This window comes from Monodelphis domestica, chromosome 1, assembly GCF_027887165.1.
Source record: "Monodelphis domestica isolate mMonDom1 chromosome 1, mMonDom1.pri, whole genome shotgun sequence".
NCBI classification, from domain to species: Eukaryota; Metazoa; Chordata; class Mammalia; order Didelphimorphia; family Didelphidae; genus Monodelphis; species Monodelphis domestica.
Window position 1 is genome coordinate 384,474,682 of NC_077227.1, and position 16,824 is coordinate 384,491,505.

The window sequence follows — 16,824 nt, forward strand, 5'->3', positions numbered from 1 at the left end:
TAATAAGTGGTTATTTCCTTCTCTTCCTTTTCCTTAGCCTTTTTTATTGTTCTTCAGCGTTATTTTATTTTCTTAAACATATGTAATAATTTTCAACATACTCTTTTTCTCTCTTCCTTCCTTCCTTCCTTCCTTCCTTCCTTCCTTCCTTCCTTCCTTCTTCCTTCCTTCCTTCCTTCTTTCTTTCTTTCTTTCTTTCTTTCTTTCTTTCTTTCTTTCTTTCTTTCTTTCTTTCTTTCTTTCTTTCTTTCTTTCTTTCTTTCTTTCTTTCTTTCTTTCTTTCTTTCTTTCTTTCTTTCTTTCTTTCTTTCTTTCTTTCTTTCTTTCTTTCTTTCTTTCTTTCTTTCTTTCTTTCTTTCTTTCTTTCTCCCTTACCTTCTGTCTTAGAATCAATACTGTGTATTGGTCCCAAGGCAGATAAGTGCTAACGGTTAGGCAATGGAGTTTAAGTGACTTGCCTTGGGTCACCAAGCTAGGAAGTGTCTGAGGCCACATTTGAACCCAGGACCTCATCTCTCTAGGACTGACTCTCAATCCACTGAGCTACAACAGCTGCCCCCTCAACATACATTTTCCAAAATTACAAGATCCAAACCATCTTCCTCCCTCCCCCCCCCCCCTTTCAGTGGCAAGCAATTTGATCAATCTGATCTGGGCCATCCATGTATGTTTTTTGGATGTTTATACATCCATTATGTATAAAACACACTTCCATATTGGCTATAGTTGTAAGAGCACACTCATACAAAACCAAAACCCCAGAATAAAACCATAAATAAACTGAAAAAAAAATAGAATGCTTTGATCTGCATCTGACTCCAATAGTTCTTTCTCTAGAGGTGATAGCATTCCCTATCATAAATCCTTCAGAATTGTCCCAGATCCTTCACCTTAGCCTTATTGGGCCCAAACCACAAAATATCTCACTGGGTAAAGCCTGGTAGGACCAGGGTTTGGGTGCATTAGCTTTAGAGGCATTGCCTTCAAGAATTCAGGTTGCCTGCACATCACAGAGAGGCCCTAGTCATTTCATGGAGATTTTATTTAATTATAAAAATAAAAAGTAGTGACACTTGTTTTTATATTGATCTCCTGGTAGTATTCCTCCTCCCTGACCCCTTTACAGAATATAGTAATATTCTAGAGGGTAGGAAGCATTTCATCTTTACTTTCCTATTGTCAGTACCTAGCAATCAACTGATCAAAAATGCATTTATTAAGCACCTACTATATACCCAGTACTACGCTGGGTATTGGGGATCCCCCAAATGAAAGAATTCCTCATTTCAAGTATATAGGAGGAGAAAACATTATACATATAAAAAAATGAAATCTATTTCACATATGTACATATAAAAATATAAAATATATGGTATGTATATAAATATTTAAAATAAATATATGAAATATATAAATATGTACAAAATAAACACTGGATCATTTAGGGAAAATAGGAGGTAATTACTGCTGGAGGGATCAGGAAAGGTCTCAATTATCCTATAAATCCTGATCTGGGAGTCAGGAGACGTGTGCTATAAGAAGTTTTTATCCCTGGATCTAACTTGAACAAATCGTGGCCTCTTTTCATGCCTCGATTTTCTCATCTGCAAAACCAAGTGCCTGGACTAGATAGTGGCAAAATTTTCTTCTATCTCTGATACTTTGTGGTCTTGGGTTCCTGAGAGTTCTGACATGATTCTATTAGTGGGGCAGAATATCTTAAGCTGGCACATGTTTTCAGAGGTTTAGGATTCCATATATGATCTTATTTAATCTGTATGTCAGCCCTTTAAGGGAAGCAGAGATTATTATATCATTTTATAGAGGGAAAAACTGAAGTCCAGAGAAATTAACTCCTCTTTTCTCTAAATAATCCAGTGTTTATTTTGCATATATGACTTGTTCAAGGTCATAAAGCAAGTCATTGACATGGTTTCTGCCCCTTAGTCAGTTTTTCCCTGGGATGGAAATATTTAATTTAATTTTTTATTTTTTATTAGTATTTAATTTTATTTTAGCAGACTCTGAAACTTAATCTGGAACTAGATGATAAGAAAGTTCTTTGAGAAGGTACTACTCAATTAAAGGCTCATTTTTGAGGAGCCATTTGGGGCTGGTTTACCTTGTGGTGTTGTATGAGCCAGATGCTAAAACATTTTATTTTACTGAGTTTTAAAAAGCTTATTAAAAATGCAGAGCCTTCCAAGAGGATAATGTGGGTTATTACAAAATTAAGGGATATAGATTCAGAGATTCAGAATTAAAGGATATCTCGAAGGTTTCTCCAAGTTCTCTAGCTTAAGACTTCCAGGAGGAGGGAATCTACTTCTTTACAAGCCAGCCTATTCTAGTTTTAGACAAGTGTACTTGTTAATGAGTTCTTTTTTGTATGGGGCCAAAACTCTGCCTCCTTTGGACATCCATTCATTGGTCCTAATTCTGCCCTCTGGGCTTAAGAGGAACAAATCTATTTCTGCATCATAGCCCTTCAGATGTTTGAAAGAAGAAGTTGTGTCCCTAGTGATTCCTCTTTTCTTCTGCCTAAACAACTCTCTTTTGAGTTGGGACCTCAAAGATTCTGGATAGTTTGGGTGTTTTTTTTTTGTTTTGTTTTTAAACAGTAGCTGTTTCTAGGACTCTGGAGCCCCCAGCACAGAGAAATCCTACTCATCATCAAGGAAGGCAATGGAGCCCAATCCTTGGGGGTGGCATACTGTTTTCCTAAACTGGGACCCTGAAGGCCTGATATCCAACCCCCTAACAGAAATAATTGGTCTAATTGGTAGCTTGTACCCACATTGTGTCTTCTCATCATCTCAATTACAGGCTCTAGGATAGTAGCAACCACTGACAAAATGGAAATTTGGTTTCTTCCTGAATGTCCTCCCACCCTCCCCAAGTTCCTCCTCCCCCTTCCCTCCTGTAAGGTTCCCCAGAGAAGGAAAAGGCTGAAATGCATCTAGAGCAGCTAAAAGTCAAAAAGGGAACCCTGTACAGCAATGCAATGAGGAGAAATGTTTTGGAAGTCAAGGTCAACTGGTCAATGAGAAATCAGAAAGATGGGTCCAGATGGAGACCAAAAGGTAGTGTTAAGGGAATGAAGACTCCCTTTTATAAAACCCTTACATTCTGCCTTAGAATCAACATTGTGTTTTGGTTCCAAGGCAGAAAAGTGGTAAGGGCTAGGCAATGGGGATTAAGTGACTTGCCCAGGGTCACACAGCTAGGAAGTGTCTGAGTTAAGATTTGAACCCAGGACTTCCCATCTTTAGACCTGGATTTCTAACATTCAGCCACCTAGCTGTGCCTGACGAAGACCCATTTTAAGGGATTCATTATTGGGCCCTTTGCAGTGGACAATTTTGATGAGAACATAATAGAAGAAAGGAGAAGGACCTGTGGTAAATAGGTAAAATGTCCTAGAAGCAAGTAAGTGTGTTTAGGTTGAAAATCAAGGAAGAAAAGAAGGAGAGCTTCAGGGAGAGCTAAAAGTCATGGAATGGAGAGAGAAAAGAAAAATAATCTAAAGCAATAAACATGAGTAATAGGAGGTCATGTGGTACAATAGAAACATAACCAAAATTGGACCTGGAAAATCCATACTCTGATATTCTGATACTCATTTTGCTTTTGGTGACCTCAGGGAAGTCACTCTACCTTCTTAGTCTTCTATAAAACTTATGGAGGACTTAAAGGAGTCAGTTTCTTCATCTTTAAAATAGGGATGGGCAGATGTGATTGACTCAATGATTTCTAAACTCCATGTAAGCCATATGATATGATCCCACCTACCTTACAGGGTAATATTGACACAATATGGTATAAGGGAAAGAATATGGAAATAGAATAGTTGGGAGACTTGGGCTCAAATCCCAGCTCCACTTCTTCCTAACTGTACAATCTTGGACAAATTACTTGATCTTGCTGGAATGATGTTTCTTTATTGATTAAATTAAGGGATCAGATTGAATAATCTCTATTATATCTTCCAACTTGAATCTTCTATGGAATAAAATGATAGAATATATTTAGTATGTCCTGTAACTATGCGAAGCACAGGACGTCAGACTTCAGAGAAACCTCAAAAATCACCTAGTCCAACTGGCTGCCCTAGAAAAAAATCTATCAAAGTAAGGCAAGTAGGTGAACCATTGGAACCTTCTCAAGTCAGATGAATGCTTGGTGTCTAGCATACAGTAGGTGCTTAATAAATGCTTGTTGTACTCTCAGAAAGCTAGTTCCCCTTTATTGCTAGGCCTTGTTAGATGAAGTGTCAAAGTGCTATATTGATTGCTGTATTGGAATCAGAGGACCTGGGCTTGAATCTCATCTCTCTATCACTTACTACCTTGAAGATGGGATTAACTCTCCCCTGCCCCTTTTTAGATTTAACCACCAGAATTGTATATACCCCTCTTATCCATAAGTGGAGGAGGTCTGTGACCCACGTGTGCAAAATGGGTGATGAATCAGAACCTACTGACTTCCCCCTAGGCAGTCCTAAGCAAAACTATAGACTATAATTGGTCCGCGTAAAAGTAGAGGAAGGCACAGGAAGTTAGACAAAGAAGCATCTTTAAAAGGAGTTACAACTTCCTGTGGGGGACAGGTTCTTCGAAGTTCTGAGTTCAAGTTGGAGGCTAGTAAAGAATATGCTTCCTGGACCTGGGACCTTGGACTTGGTGAAACTATATTTAAATCTCTCCCTTTCCTGGATTTTCTGGAGGGACTAGCCTCAGGATAGGTCTCCCCTTTTGAGAGAGGCTTTGAGGCTGACACCCTTGCTTTATTCATCACCAGGCCCTCAGGTAAAGGCAGAGGCCCCTCTGGTTTAGGACTAATTAGCCTGGGTTGAGCCAGGGGCCAACCAAAATAGTGTGTTAGGTTAGATATCTTACCCTATCCTCTCTATGATTTTCTTACTTTCACTCTTTCTCCTTTTTTAAATAAACTACCATAAAAAGTCATTCTGACTTGAGTAATATATTTCTTGGCAACCACGTTCTTAAATAATTTAGTCCAACCCTTTAATTTTAACCCCTTATGTTCTGGCCCATACACTACCTGGGTGATTGGGAATAAGTCACTGAACTTCTCTGGGACTCAGTTAACTCAACTATAAAGTAAGAGGGTTGGACTAGATGGCCTCTAAAGTTCCTTTCAATTCTAATCTCTGCTTCTCTGATCCTATGATCTCCACCTTCCTCAAAACCTAACTCACAACTCACATCTAGTAGACATATCACCATAGTTGACAATATTTTACTGACTCTCCACTCTTCTACTAGGCACCATCTGTAAACCTTGAAATTTCTCAGACTTGTGAATGTTAAAAATTTCCCCATTGGACTGGAAACATTCCCCATTTTGATGAGAAAACTCCTTGCTATGGGAGGACCTCTACTCCATCCACACTTAAGACTGCTTTAGGGGAGAAAACTCCTTGCTAAACAATGAAAGTACTTGGACCCATGCTTATAATAAGGCAAGGAGTTCTTTGAGCCATGCCTGTTTTTTAGAATTGATACAATGGGATGCTAGGTACCTAAAAGGGTCGGGCAAGTTTTCTCTTAATGAGATTAGTCGACTCAGCTGTGTTTTCTCTGGTTCATACTTACTGAGGGGATTAGTTGACACAGCAGCATTTTCTCTGGTTCAGACTTACTGAGGAGGTTAGTCAACTTAGCAGGAATTCAGATGGGCTGTCTTTTAGAAAACATCTACGGTGATTGGTAGATGGAAGAACTTAGGGGAGGTGACATAGGAAAAAACCTCCTATATAAGAAAAGGAATCTCCTGAGCAAGGGATCCTTGGAGGCTTGGAGATAGGATCCTTGGGTCCTTGGAGATAGATCCTTTTGGAGGAGGCCCTTTGAAGATCTCTTGAGAAGTCCCTTGGGGGGCTGACTCTGGCTGGAACTCCCTCTGGGGAGACTCTGTTCCCCAGACATCCTTGCTTAAGACAAATCTTGTGGTGAGTGATAACTGACTGGTTTCTCTCTTAAGGCTTAGGCCTGGGTTTCTCTCTCCTTCTCCTTTTCTTTAATTCTTCATTGTAGTATTAATTAAATTCTCTATAAAACCCAGTTGACTTGGGCATATTCATAATTTGGGAATATATTCCCTGGCGACCACCTTATATTTGATTTAAAAACCAAGACACTGTAGTGAAACATATTTTCTGTGGTCAAATTTACTCACCCTCTCTTATATCTATCACAATTTATATTTTCCAACATTTTAACTCACTACAGTTTATGTCTCTAACTATTTTAAATATAACAGTTTACAACATCAACTATTTTAATTATTACAGTTTATGGGCTTCACTATTTTAAATCTAACACATCCCAGATCTGAGGTGTTTCCTTTTTGCCATATGAATAGGAACTTGGTAAATTAATTGGGAAAATGTTTTGTTTTAATTGGGAAAATATTCCTTTTTTCTTTGTATATGTGTTAATTTCTCTTGGTCCCCTAATTAGAATCATAGATACTTGGAGTCAGAAGAGGCATTAGGCAGTCCCATTAATTTGTTGGACAGACTTGAAAGTTGGGACATGTTTTTCATATGGATAGAGACACAGACAGAGATAAAGATGGGGGGGAGAAAGAAAAGAGAGAGAGAGAGAGAGAGAGAGAATAATATGATAGAAATAGAATTGGAGATAGATATAGAAGTAAAAGTAGAGATAGAGGTGGAAATTATATAGGTAAAGATAGAGGGAGAGAGAAATTTTGATAGCGGTAGAAACGAGAGAAATAGAGGTAGATGTGGGAAAGAAATAAGAAATAGTTATCAGGGTGGGTAGCTGGGTGGCTCAGTGGATTGAGAGCCAGGCCTAGAGATGGGAGGTCCTAGGTTCAAATCTGGCCTCAGACACTTCCCAGCTGTGTGACCCTGGGCAAGACACTTAACCTCCATTGCCCAGGCCTTACCACTCTTCTGCCTTGGAGCCAATACACAGTTGACTCCAAGATAGAAGGTAAGGGTTTAAAAAAAAAAAAGAAATAGTTATCAACAGAAATATAGACATAGATATAAATTATGTAGATATAGATATCAATGAATCTAGATATTTATATCTATATAATGTATATTTATATGTAAAATTAAAACATTTAAGTCTATAGATAGAAGTTAATTTCTGTCTATCTATCTAGCCATATTGAGTTTTCTGTACTTGGTCTGTACCCTGGGGCCAAATGGAACAAGTCCAATCGCTATTCCCTACAATGTTTTAGATATCTGTAGGAATGAGCATATCCTCCTCTCACAAGTCTTATTCATATTAAATCTTCACTTCCTCCCATCAGTTCATTTAACATGGTGCTCTTGTAACTTCAAACACCCTTTATGCTCTCTTCTAGACATGTTCCAACTTACTAATGTTCTTCTTCAAATGTGCCACCCAGAATTAACCATAATGTTACAGATCTGATCTAACCAGGTCAGAGGACAGTAGGACCATTATCTCCCTTGTCTTGGATATTAAATATGTCTTCATGCAGCCTAAGACCACTATTTTCTATTATTGCTATTATTTTGTCTCTGCCTGGGGTTCTATCAGTGTAAGGGGCTCCTTGGTAAGGAAATTCCCTTTATCAATGAAGAGTCACAGCTATCTTGCAACTTATAGTATTAGAGAAAAAAGAGAATAGTCTGGGACCTTGAGAAATTAAGAGACTTGCCTAAGATCACAGAACCATTATGCATCAGAGAGAGTATTTGAACCCAGGTCATTCTAACCCTGAGGCAGGCTTTTTAACCACTAAGCCAAGCTATTTCTTTGTTGTTATCATTATTAAAATTAATTATTGATGCTGACATTAAAAATGCATGCACGTTTTGATTTATTATTTTCTTCTTTATGTCTATGTTAGTTATTTCCCCAGCTAGATTGTAATAACTCACATTTATATAGCTTTTTATGTTTACAAAGTGTGTGCTAAATTACTAATAATAGCTTAAATTCACATAGTGCTATCCTTATAACCTCATGGGATAGTGTGATTGAGAAATTCCCCATTTTACAAATGAGGAAACTGAGGCTCACAGAGGGCATTCTGCTCATTCAAGTGGGTAAGCCAGGCCAAAGATTCAGTTCACTGGACTCTAGTCCATTATTCTTTCCATAATACATCAGGTTGGCGGCTTCCCATGTTGTGGTATCAACATAAGTGCTGGCCAATTAGTCAACAACAGACATTTATTAAGCACTTACTATACAAGTGATTGAACTAAGTGCTTAGGGGGCAAAGAAGGGCAAAAATAAGGTACATACATATAAGACACATAAAGAATACAAACAGGAAGGAAACCTGAGAAGGGAAACCTCCAGCAGCTGAGAGGAAGGCCTCCTGTGGAAGGTAGGATTTGAGCTTATTACTGAAGGACGCTGGGGGCAGTGGAGAGAACACTGGGCTTGGAGTCAGGATGACTCATCTTCACGAGTTCAAATTTGGTTTCAGGTACTTATTAGATGGGTAACCTTGGATAAGTCACTTAACCCTGCTTTCCTCAGTTTCCTTATCTGTAAAATGAGCTGAGGAAGGAAATGGCAAACCATTCCAGCATTTTTGCCAAGAAAACCCCAAATGGGATCACAAAGAGTCAGACATAACTGAAAATGACTCAGCAGCTACTGAAGGAATCTGGGGATTATAAGGAGGGGAAGTACAGAAGGAGAATATTCCAGACAAAGTGGTTCAGCCAGTACAAGGGCACAGAGGTAGAAGATGGAGTGAGATGTGAAAAAAAGGCTAAAGAGTTGAGTGGAATAAAGTAAAAGATGACTGGAAAGGTAGAAAGGGGCCAGGTTGTGAAGAGCTTTTATGGCCAAACAGAGGACTTAACAGGTTGTCCTGGAAGTGATGTGGAGCATCTGGAATTTTAAAAAGAGGGTGTATGTATGACCTGGTCAGACCTATGTTTGGGAAACTTACTTTGTCAGCTGAACTGAGAATGGATTGGAGTAGGGAGAGGATTGAGGTGGGATGATCCATCAGAAGAAAAGGTAACTCAGTGAGAAAGATAACATTGAGGATGGAGTATTGTAGTCATGCTTCACATAGGATTTGGGAAGAGTAGTATGAACAAAGGGAACAAGGGAGGAAATGAATCTGTACCATTTGGGAACATAAGGACCTTCCTTGGGCAAAAAGGAAATTAATATTGTACAGCCCAAGACTAGGCAGCAAGGTAGCATAGTGGATAGAGAGCTGGGCCTGGAGTCAGTTTAAATCTGGTCCCAGACACTTACTAGCTATGTAACCCTGGACAGGTCATTTAACCCTGTTTGACTCAGTTTCTTCACCTATAAAATGAACTGGAAAAGGAAATGGGGAATCATTCCAGGATCTCTTCCAAGAAAATTCAAATTGGGATCCTGAGGAGTCAGATATGACTAAAACAACTGAAGAATGATAACACATTCTAGGAAGAGTGAATGGGAAAATGAATGGCATTCAAATCCTTTAACTTAGAATGCAGGTACTCAAAGAAGGGACCTTAGGCGTCACTAAGTCCAACACCTTCATTTTAAAAGGGGAGGGAACTGAGGCTTAGAGAGTTTAACAGTATGAACAGTACCTAATGTAGAAGTCTAGGAGGTCATCTCTTCTTATGTTCTTATTCCAAAGAAGAAGAAATTGAGGACTTGAAGAACAGACTTGATCATGTCACATAGTAAGTAACTGACAGAGTCAGAGCTTGAACCCAGCACTCCTGACATCTAAGCTAGTGCTCTTTCAACTGCATTAAAGATTATTCTGGTGGGCTATTATGAATTACTATTATAGCAATTAAAAAAAAATAAACATATTAAAAATAACAAATTAGCATTGTAATAATACTATATAAATTACCATAATAATAATAAAAATATCTAACATTTATAGGCCTTTGGGAGGTTTGCAAAGCACTTTGCAAATTGTTTCATTTGATCTTCACAATAATTTTTTGAGCTAGATGCTATTATTATTCCTATTTTACAGATTAGGAAACTTAGGTTGAGAGGGGGTTGGTTTGACTTGTTCAGGGCTCCACTGTCAGTAAATAGTGTTTCAGTCAGAATTTGAACTCAGTCCTTCCTAGCTACAAGTCCAGTGCTCCATCTACTATCTCTCCAGGATGAATGAAGGTCTAGATAACTGGTCAGACAGTACAGATTTGGTAAACTGAATGCTGCAGACAGCAGCTGGCCAGGGCCACTGCAGAGAAAACTGGAAAGAAGATGCAGTGGAGTTGTTTCCATGGTGATGGACAACCAAGGAAATGGGAAAGGGTCAAGTGCTTAGAGAAGCCCATTCTGAATTAAATGTACCAGTGCCTAAATTTTAAAAAGTCATATTTTATCTCTACGGCCCAGGAGGTCTAATGCATTTGCCTCTGGTAGAACAAATATCAACTTTCCTTTGAATCTATTCCTAAATGGAGTATAAAGCTAGCTGGTGGTAGCTGGACGTGGCAAGATGAATGTCAGCTTGAGAGAGAGAGAGAGAAAGAAAGAGAGAGGTGGGGGCAAAGGGGAAGGGTAGTACCATTAGTATAGGGAGAGGGAGGAAAATTTCGAGAATCAAGTGGAAAGAGGACCATATTTGGAGTTAAAGAACCTAGGTTCAAATTCTGTCCTTCACAAGCTATGCAATGTTCCTTTTATCTTTGAGACACCATTTCTTTGGATGTAAAACAAGAGGGTTAGCTTATCAGATCACCAAGGGTCCTGTGATATGTCCTACCTGCTGCCAAGAAAGTCCTGATTATAGAGTTTCAGAGCTGGAAGGGAGCTCAGTAGCCATATCATAGCTAATTCTATTTCTTCCATTTGTTCCTTTTTTGACCTTAGGCAAATCAATGAGCCCCTGAGTTTCTAGTTAGTTAATCTATAAATTGAAGGGGTTGAATTAGAATATAATCAATATATGATTTAAAATCCCTATTTAAATCCCAATGATTCCCATTTTAAATTGATGTTCCTATGGATCTTACAATCAGGAATATTCCTTACATCATCCCTGCAAACAAGTAGACATCTATTCATGAATGCCTAAAGATATGTACAATTCTCTATCTCAAGACAAAAAAAAAAATTCCTCTCCAAAAGCCTTCTTGTCTAATGTTTTCCTCCATATTGTGTCCAAGTCTGCCCCTTTGTAACTTTTTTCATCACTCCTAGTTCTTCCCTCTGAGGTCAAGCAGAACAATTTAATCCCCCTTCCACATGTTGAACAGCTCTTATTGTCTTCTGTGAACAGCTTTCATGACTTCTCCCTCAATCACATCTCTTCCTGGCTACATGGCCCAGCTTCTTGTCCTCACCCAACCTAGGGTCTCGACTAGATATTCTCCCAGCTTATCACTGATCTTCCTAAAATATGGCACTCAGAACTGGGCATAGTATTCCAGATGATGTTGACTAGGGTAGAGAATAGTGGGATTACCACCTTCCTTTTTCTTAGAGATAGATAACTATGGGATGAACTTTCCCCTGAAATAGAACAAGATTCTATCTTATCACTAGATACATTAGTATCTAGTGATACTAATGTATCATGTGATACATTTCAGGAAGGGCAATAGCAAATTCAGAATATAAGCTCCTTGAAGGCAAGGATTGTTTCATTTTTCTCTTTATATCTTCCATCATCACTGGTATCTAGAAAGTACTTAATGAGTGCTTATTAATTGATGGATTAATTAAATTGCAGTGCATCCAGAAGAGGATGACCACTCCAATATGGCAAAGGAATCAAACCAAGTGAGAGAGAATCCATTGAACAAAATGGGGTGGTTCACTATGGGAGGAGGGGAATATCTGATTTTCATCTTCAAATATTTGAAACACTGTCATGTGGAACATGACTGGACAGCTAGGTGGCATAGTGGATAGAGTGTTGGACCTGGAGTCAGGAAGACTCATTTTCCTAAGTTTAAATCTGGCCTCAGACACTTACTTTCTGTGTGATCCTGGGAAAGTCATTCTACCCTGTTTGCCACAGTTTCTTCATCTATAAAATGAGCTAGAGAAGGAAATAGAAAACCACTCTAGTATCTTTGTCAAGAAAACTTCAAATGGTGTCACAAAGAGTCAAACATGACTGAAAAACAACTGAACAACATCACGTGAAAGAGGGATTCAGCTTATTTTTCTTTGTCCCAGAGGAGAGACCTAGGACCAATAGGTGGGAATAGCTATGACATATAGTTTGGCTCTTTGACAGAACTTACTAATGATTGATGCTATCCAAAGATAGAAAGAACTACCCCAGTATATAGTGAGTTCCCCATCAGAAGTATTTAAGTATAGGCTAACTGGGGAAAAAAGGGGGGGAATTCCTGCTCAGGTACAGATTAGGTTTTATATGTATATATGTATATATATATATAGATATATATATTAGCTTCTAGCTCTAAGAATCCAGAATTCCATGGCTGCTCACTTCTGAGGGAATCTGTTGGGCAGTGTTTCCTATAAATTTTCAAATAAAAAGCAACAAAGCAATACACATTTAATACTTTCTTCCTATGTGTCAGGCATTATATTAAGTACAAGGACCCTATGAAACAACAAAAATTGTCTTGAATCCCACACGTGATAGTAGTTGTGCCATTAGTATTCATGGATTGAGAAAATCTTTAATAGCAAAATAATATTTGGTGTGTAAATGATTTCATGGACCCCTTGCAATAACCTATGCCTGCTCAGTGGGCTGAGGTTCACAAATTAGGTATCCCTGCCATAAATGATCTCTGCACTAACGAGAAGTGGGACTACATAATCTCTAAAGTCTTTTTTAGTTTAGAGATTCTATGATTATAAATACCATCCAAAGTGACCCAGTCCAACCTCCTATTCAGTGTAGAGAGTGTCTATAGAGACCTTTTGATACAAGGTAATCCATCCCTGATAAATTCCTTTTATTCTGGAGGATGTGACACATGGTCATTGGAGTTTAGGGGCACCAAGTCTTAGCCTTTGGGGTCCATCCCATTTCAGTGGGAATGGAGGGGATGTAAAAAATGAGTGCAGGGGGCAGCTAGGTGGTTCAGTGCATAGTCAGAAGACTGGAGCTCCTGGTTTTGAAACTAGCCTTAGACACTTCTTAACTATGTGACCCAATGCCTAGTCTTTACTACTCTCCTGCCTTAGAACCTATTCATAGTATTGATTCTAAGATGAAAGAAAATAAGTGTTATTTTTTAAAAAGTGAATTGTATCCTGTTCCTCTAGGTCCCTGGTGCCAACTTACCTCTAAGACCCTGCCACTGATATACCGGTCACACGTCTCGCACTTAATGCCAAACTGAGAATGGTAATCAGTCTCACAGTATGGAACTCCATCCCTGTTGGAAGAAATTCATGGGAGGAGAGAACATGAGAGAAAAAATCAGAAGAAAACAATATATATGGAATATTAAATTTGATTTTCCTTTCAGTTTCAGTACTCCCCCCACCTACCCACCAACCCCTATGTGTTTCCAGATGTCCACCTGTTCTTTTGTAGGCTTTTCATGGCTTATATCTCTTTTAAGGAAAAAGGACCCCAAGATTCTTAATTATTCAGGCAGCAATTTAATGTCCTTTAAGGATCGAGAAACACCTAGTTGAAGGACCTGGAAACAGGAGCTAAAGGGAGAGAGATATACTCCTTTCCTTCTTACGGTCTCCAAATTCTTTCACATCCTTTGGTCCTTCAGTTCCTCACTGTGTACTCAAGCATTCTTCCATTTACAGCCTTTGTCTGTCCTAATTTCTCATACTGCCTGAATAGATGTCAAGGAAGGATTTCAGGGGAGCTGGAGGACACCCCAATGGTCTCTTGTTAAATAGTATGGAGGAGGACAGGAAGGCAGAGACACTGGGCAGTGAAGGTCCAGGGAGATCCAGAGAGGGAGAATAATTTCCCTGTGCTGCAATTCTATATTTCATACCAATTTCTTGATTTTCATAGTTAATATAGTTTCTTACTTGGAGATAAATTGGCACTGGGGGCTGAGAGGAATAGGATTTTTAACTTAACAGGATCCTGGACTTTAAAAGGTTATTTTAAAATGAGGACTATAAATCTTTTCTAAAACATGGTTCTAACTAATACTATAGTATATAAGGATGATTTAATAAGGAGACTAGGATAATGAAAAGGATTCTGAACTGGAGAATCAGGAGAGCTGGGTTAGAGATCCAGTTCTGTTTCCAGCCTTCTTTGTGACTCCGAGTGAGCTATTTTCCCCTTCTCTGGGCCTCAGTTTCCTCTTTTATAAAACAAAAGGGTTGTACTAAATGATCTCAGATATTGCTTCCAAGTCTTATGCTGCATGGATTAGTCATGCTAGTCACTGGATCCATCTCTGGGTTCGGAGGGGCTGCAAAAAGCAATTCAGTGAAGCTCTGCCAAGTACCTTGTAAAGACTCAGCACTTCAGCAGAGCCTTGAGCTTGGCCTGAGTACTGAACTGAACCAAGCCATAGAGTGGATTCTACCCCAGCTGCCAAGGACCTTAGAACATAGTACATAGAAGGTCTGAGCTAGAAGGGACATGGCAATGCAGACCATCTTTACCAGGAAGGGACCTTAGAGCAAAGAGTAACAGAAATCTTAGAACACAGACCATCAGAGCTGGAAGGTCTTTAAAGACTGTTTAATCTAATGCCTTATATTGGATTAATTGGATTATCCAATTATCCAATCTAATCCGATATATATAGAGAGGAGGAAATAGGTCCAGAGGGTGAAAGTTCACAGCAAAGCAGTGACGGAACTGGCTCCAAAGCAGGCTTTAGGCAGTGTTACCCTCTTCTCTGCTAATCCTGAGCATCTGTTTATCCGACCAGGTGAGCCTTGTTGCTCTGGGAAGACCCATGGGCTTTGAGGTTCCCTTGGAATAGGTTGCTTGGGGGACTTGAGAAAGGGGGGAATCAGACACCCACTTGCTAATGTACTCCCCAGTGAGGACGGTCCCGCAGGTTTGGCATTTGAAGCAGCTGACATGCCATTGCTTCTCCAGGGCCAAGAGAGACTGGCCATGTTTGATCTCCTCCTTGCAGCCAGCACAGTCTGGAAAGATAAGGAGACACTACTGAAAAAACCTTTTGTTCCCCGTTCTGCCCTCCCCGCCCCCTGTTCCCCACCAGATTATGATTGCATTTGTAATAATGAGAATATCTTCTGTTACATGCTTTCTAGTGCTCAGCCTATTATGAGGAGGAAGGGGAAGAAGCATGAATGAATACAGCACCTACTATGTGCCAGGCATGAAACTAAGCATTTTATAAATATTATTTTATTTGATTCTTACAAAAGTCACGTGAGGCAAGTTTTATTATTATTCCCATTTTACAGTGGAGGAAACTAAGGCAAATAGAGGTTATGTGATTTGCTCAGGGTCTCACAGAGAGTGGAGTCACCAGTTTTGAACTTAAGACTTCTGGCTCTAGGTCCAACTGTTCTATCCACTGTGCCACCTGATTGTCTCTGAGACTAGAAAAATCCTTTTTTTTTTAATTCTTAGTTTTTATCTTAGAATTAATACCATGTATTAGTTCAAAGACAGAAGAGAGGTAAGGGTTAGGCAACGGGGGTTAAGTAACAAGCTAGGAAATGTCTGAGGCCAAATTAAATTTAATCTTTGCTCTCAAATTATTCAGTCAACAAACAGTGATTAAGTGTGAACTATGTACCAGGCACTGTGCTAAATTTTATAAATGAGTAAACTGAGGTCCAGAGAGATGATGTAACATTTTCAAGATCACACAACTAATAAGTACTAAGTATAATGAATAATACAAAAAGGCAAAAGGTGATCCCTGCCTTAAAGGAGCTCATAATCTAATGGCAGGGGTTGGGGGAAGCAAACAAGTATGTACTAACATGATATATACACAAGATAAAGAGGAAATAATTAAGTCAGAAGGCACTAGGGCCAGTTAGATGGCTATACTTCCTAGCTGTTTGACCCTGGGTGGATCACTAATCCCCAATTACCTAACCCTTACAATCCTTGTGCCCTGGAACCAATACTTAGTGGTACTTAGTAAAGATTCTAGGACATAAGGTAAGAATTTTTGAAAAAAGAAGAAAGGGACTAGAATTGGGAAAGTCTTCTTACAGAAGATGGAATTTTAATTGAGACTTGAAGGAAACCAGAGAAGGCAACAGATAGAAACGAGGAGGAGGAGCATCATAGGCATGGGGGACAGCCAGAGAAAATACTGGAATGGAGAGATGGAGTGTCTTGTTTGTGGAATAGTCTGGAGCCCAGTATCACTGCATCAAAGAGATGATGGCAGGGAGTAAACCATAAGATTGGAAAGTTAGGAGGGGCTAGTTTATGAGTGGCTTTGAGAACCAAACAGATTATTATGTATTTGATCCAGGTAGTATTAGGGAGCCACTGCAGTTTTTTGAGAAATCCTTTTGGTAGCTAAATGGAGAGTGGATTGGGGTGTGGAGGGACACGAGGAAGGCAGACTCATCAACAGACTAATGCAATAGTCCAGGTGAGGTGAGGGCCTGCATCAGAGTGATGGTAGTGTCAAAGGAGAGGAGACATTTGAGAGATTTTGCAAAGATGAAATTAACAAGTTTTGGCAATAAAATGGATATGGGGTATGAGAAATAATGGAGTCAAGGATGACACCTAGGTTGTGGGCCTGAGGGATTGGGAGGTTGATGTTGTCTTCAAGTGAAGGAAGGTTCTAAGTTTAAAACCTCAGAAATCCTTAATATTTCCTTCCACTTCTGTATTCAAATAGTTGCCCAACCATTTGGCTTCTACTTCTATAATATCTCTCACATCTGTCCCCTTCCCTCCACTGAAAATGGC

At 39.2% G+C, this 16,824-nt stretch overlaps 1 protein-coding gene across 4 annotated transcripts in view; it reads right to left on the minus strand.

Annotated features, from left to right (window-relative positions):
* The window catches only part of ABLIM3 (actin binding LIM protein family member 3), a 192,071-nt gene that overhangs the window by 67,470 nt on the left and 107,777 nt on the right, over nucleotides 1-16,824 (minus strand). For all 4 annotated transcript variants that reach the window (XM_056811604.1, XM_056811603.1, XM_056811602.1 and 1 more), the window contains exons 5-6: nucleotides 14,930-15,056; nucleotides 13,252-13,345 (exon numbers count right to left, since the gene is read on the minus strand). In XM_056811604.1, coding sequence (XP_056667582.1) covers nucleotides 13,252-13,345; nucleotides 14,930-15,056 — 221 coding nt within the window. The remainder of the gene's footprint in view (nucleotides 1-13,251; nucleotides 13,346-14,929; nucleotides 15,057-16,824) is intronic.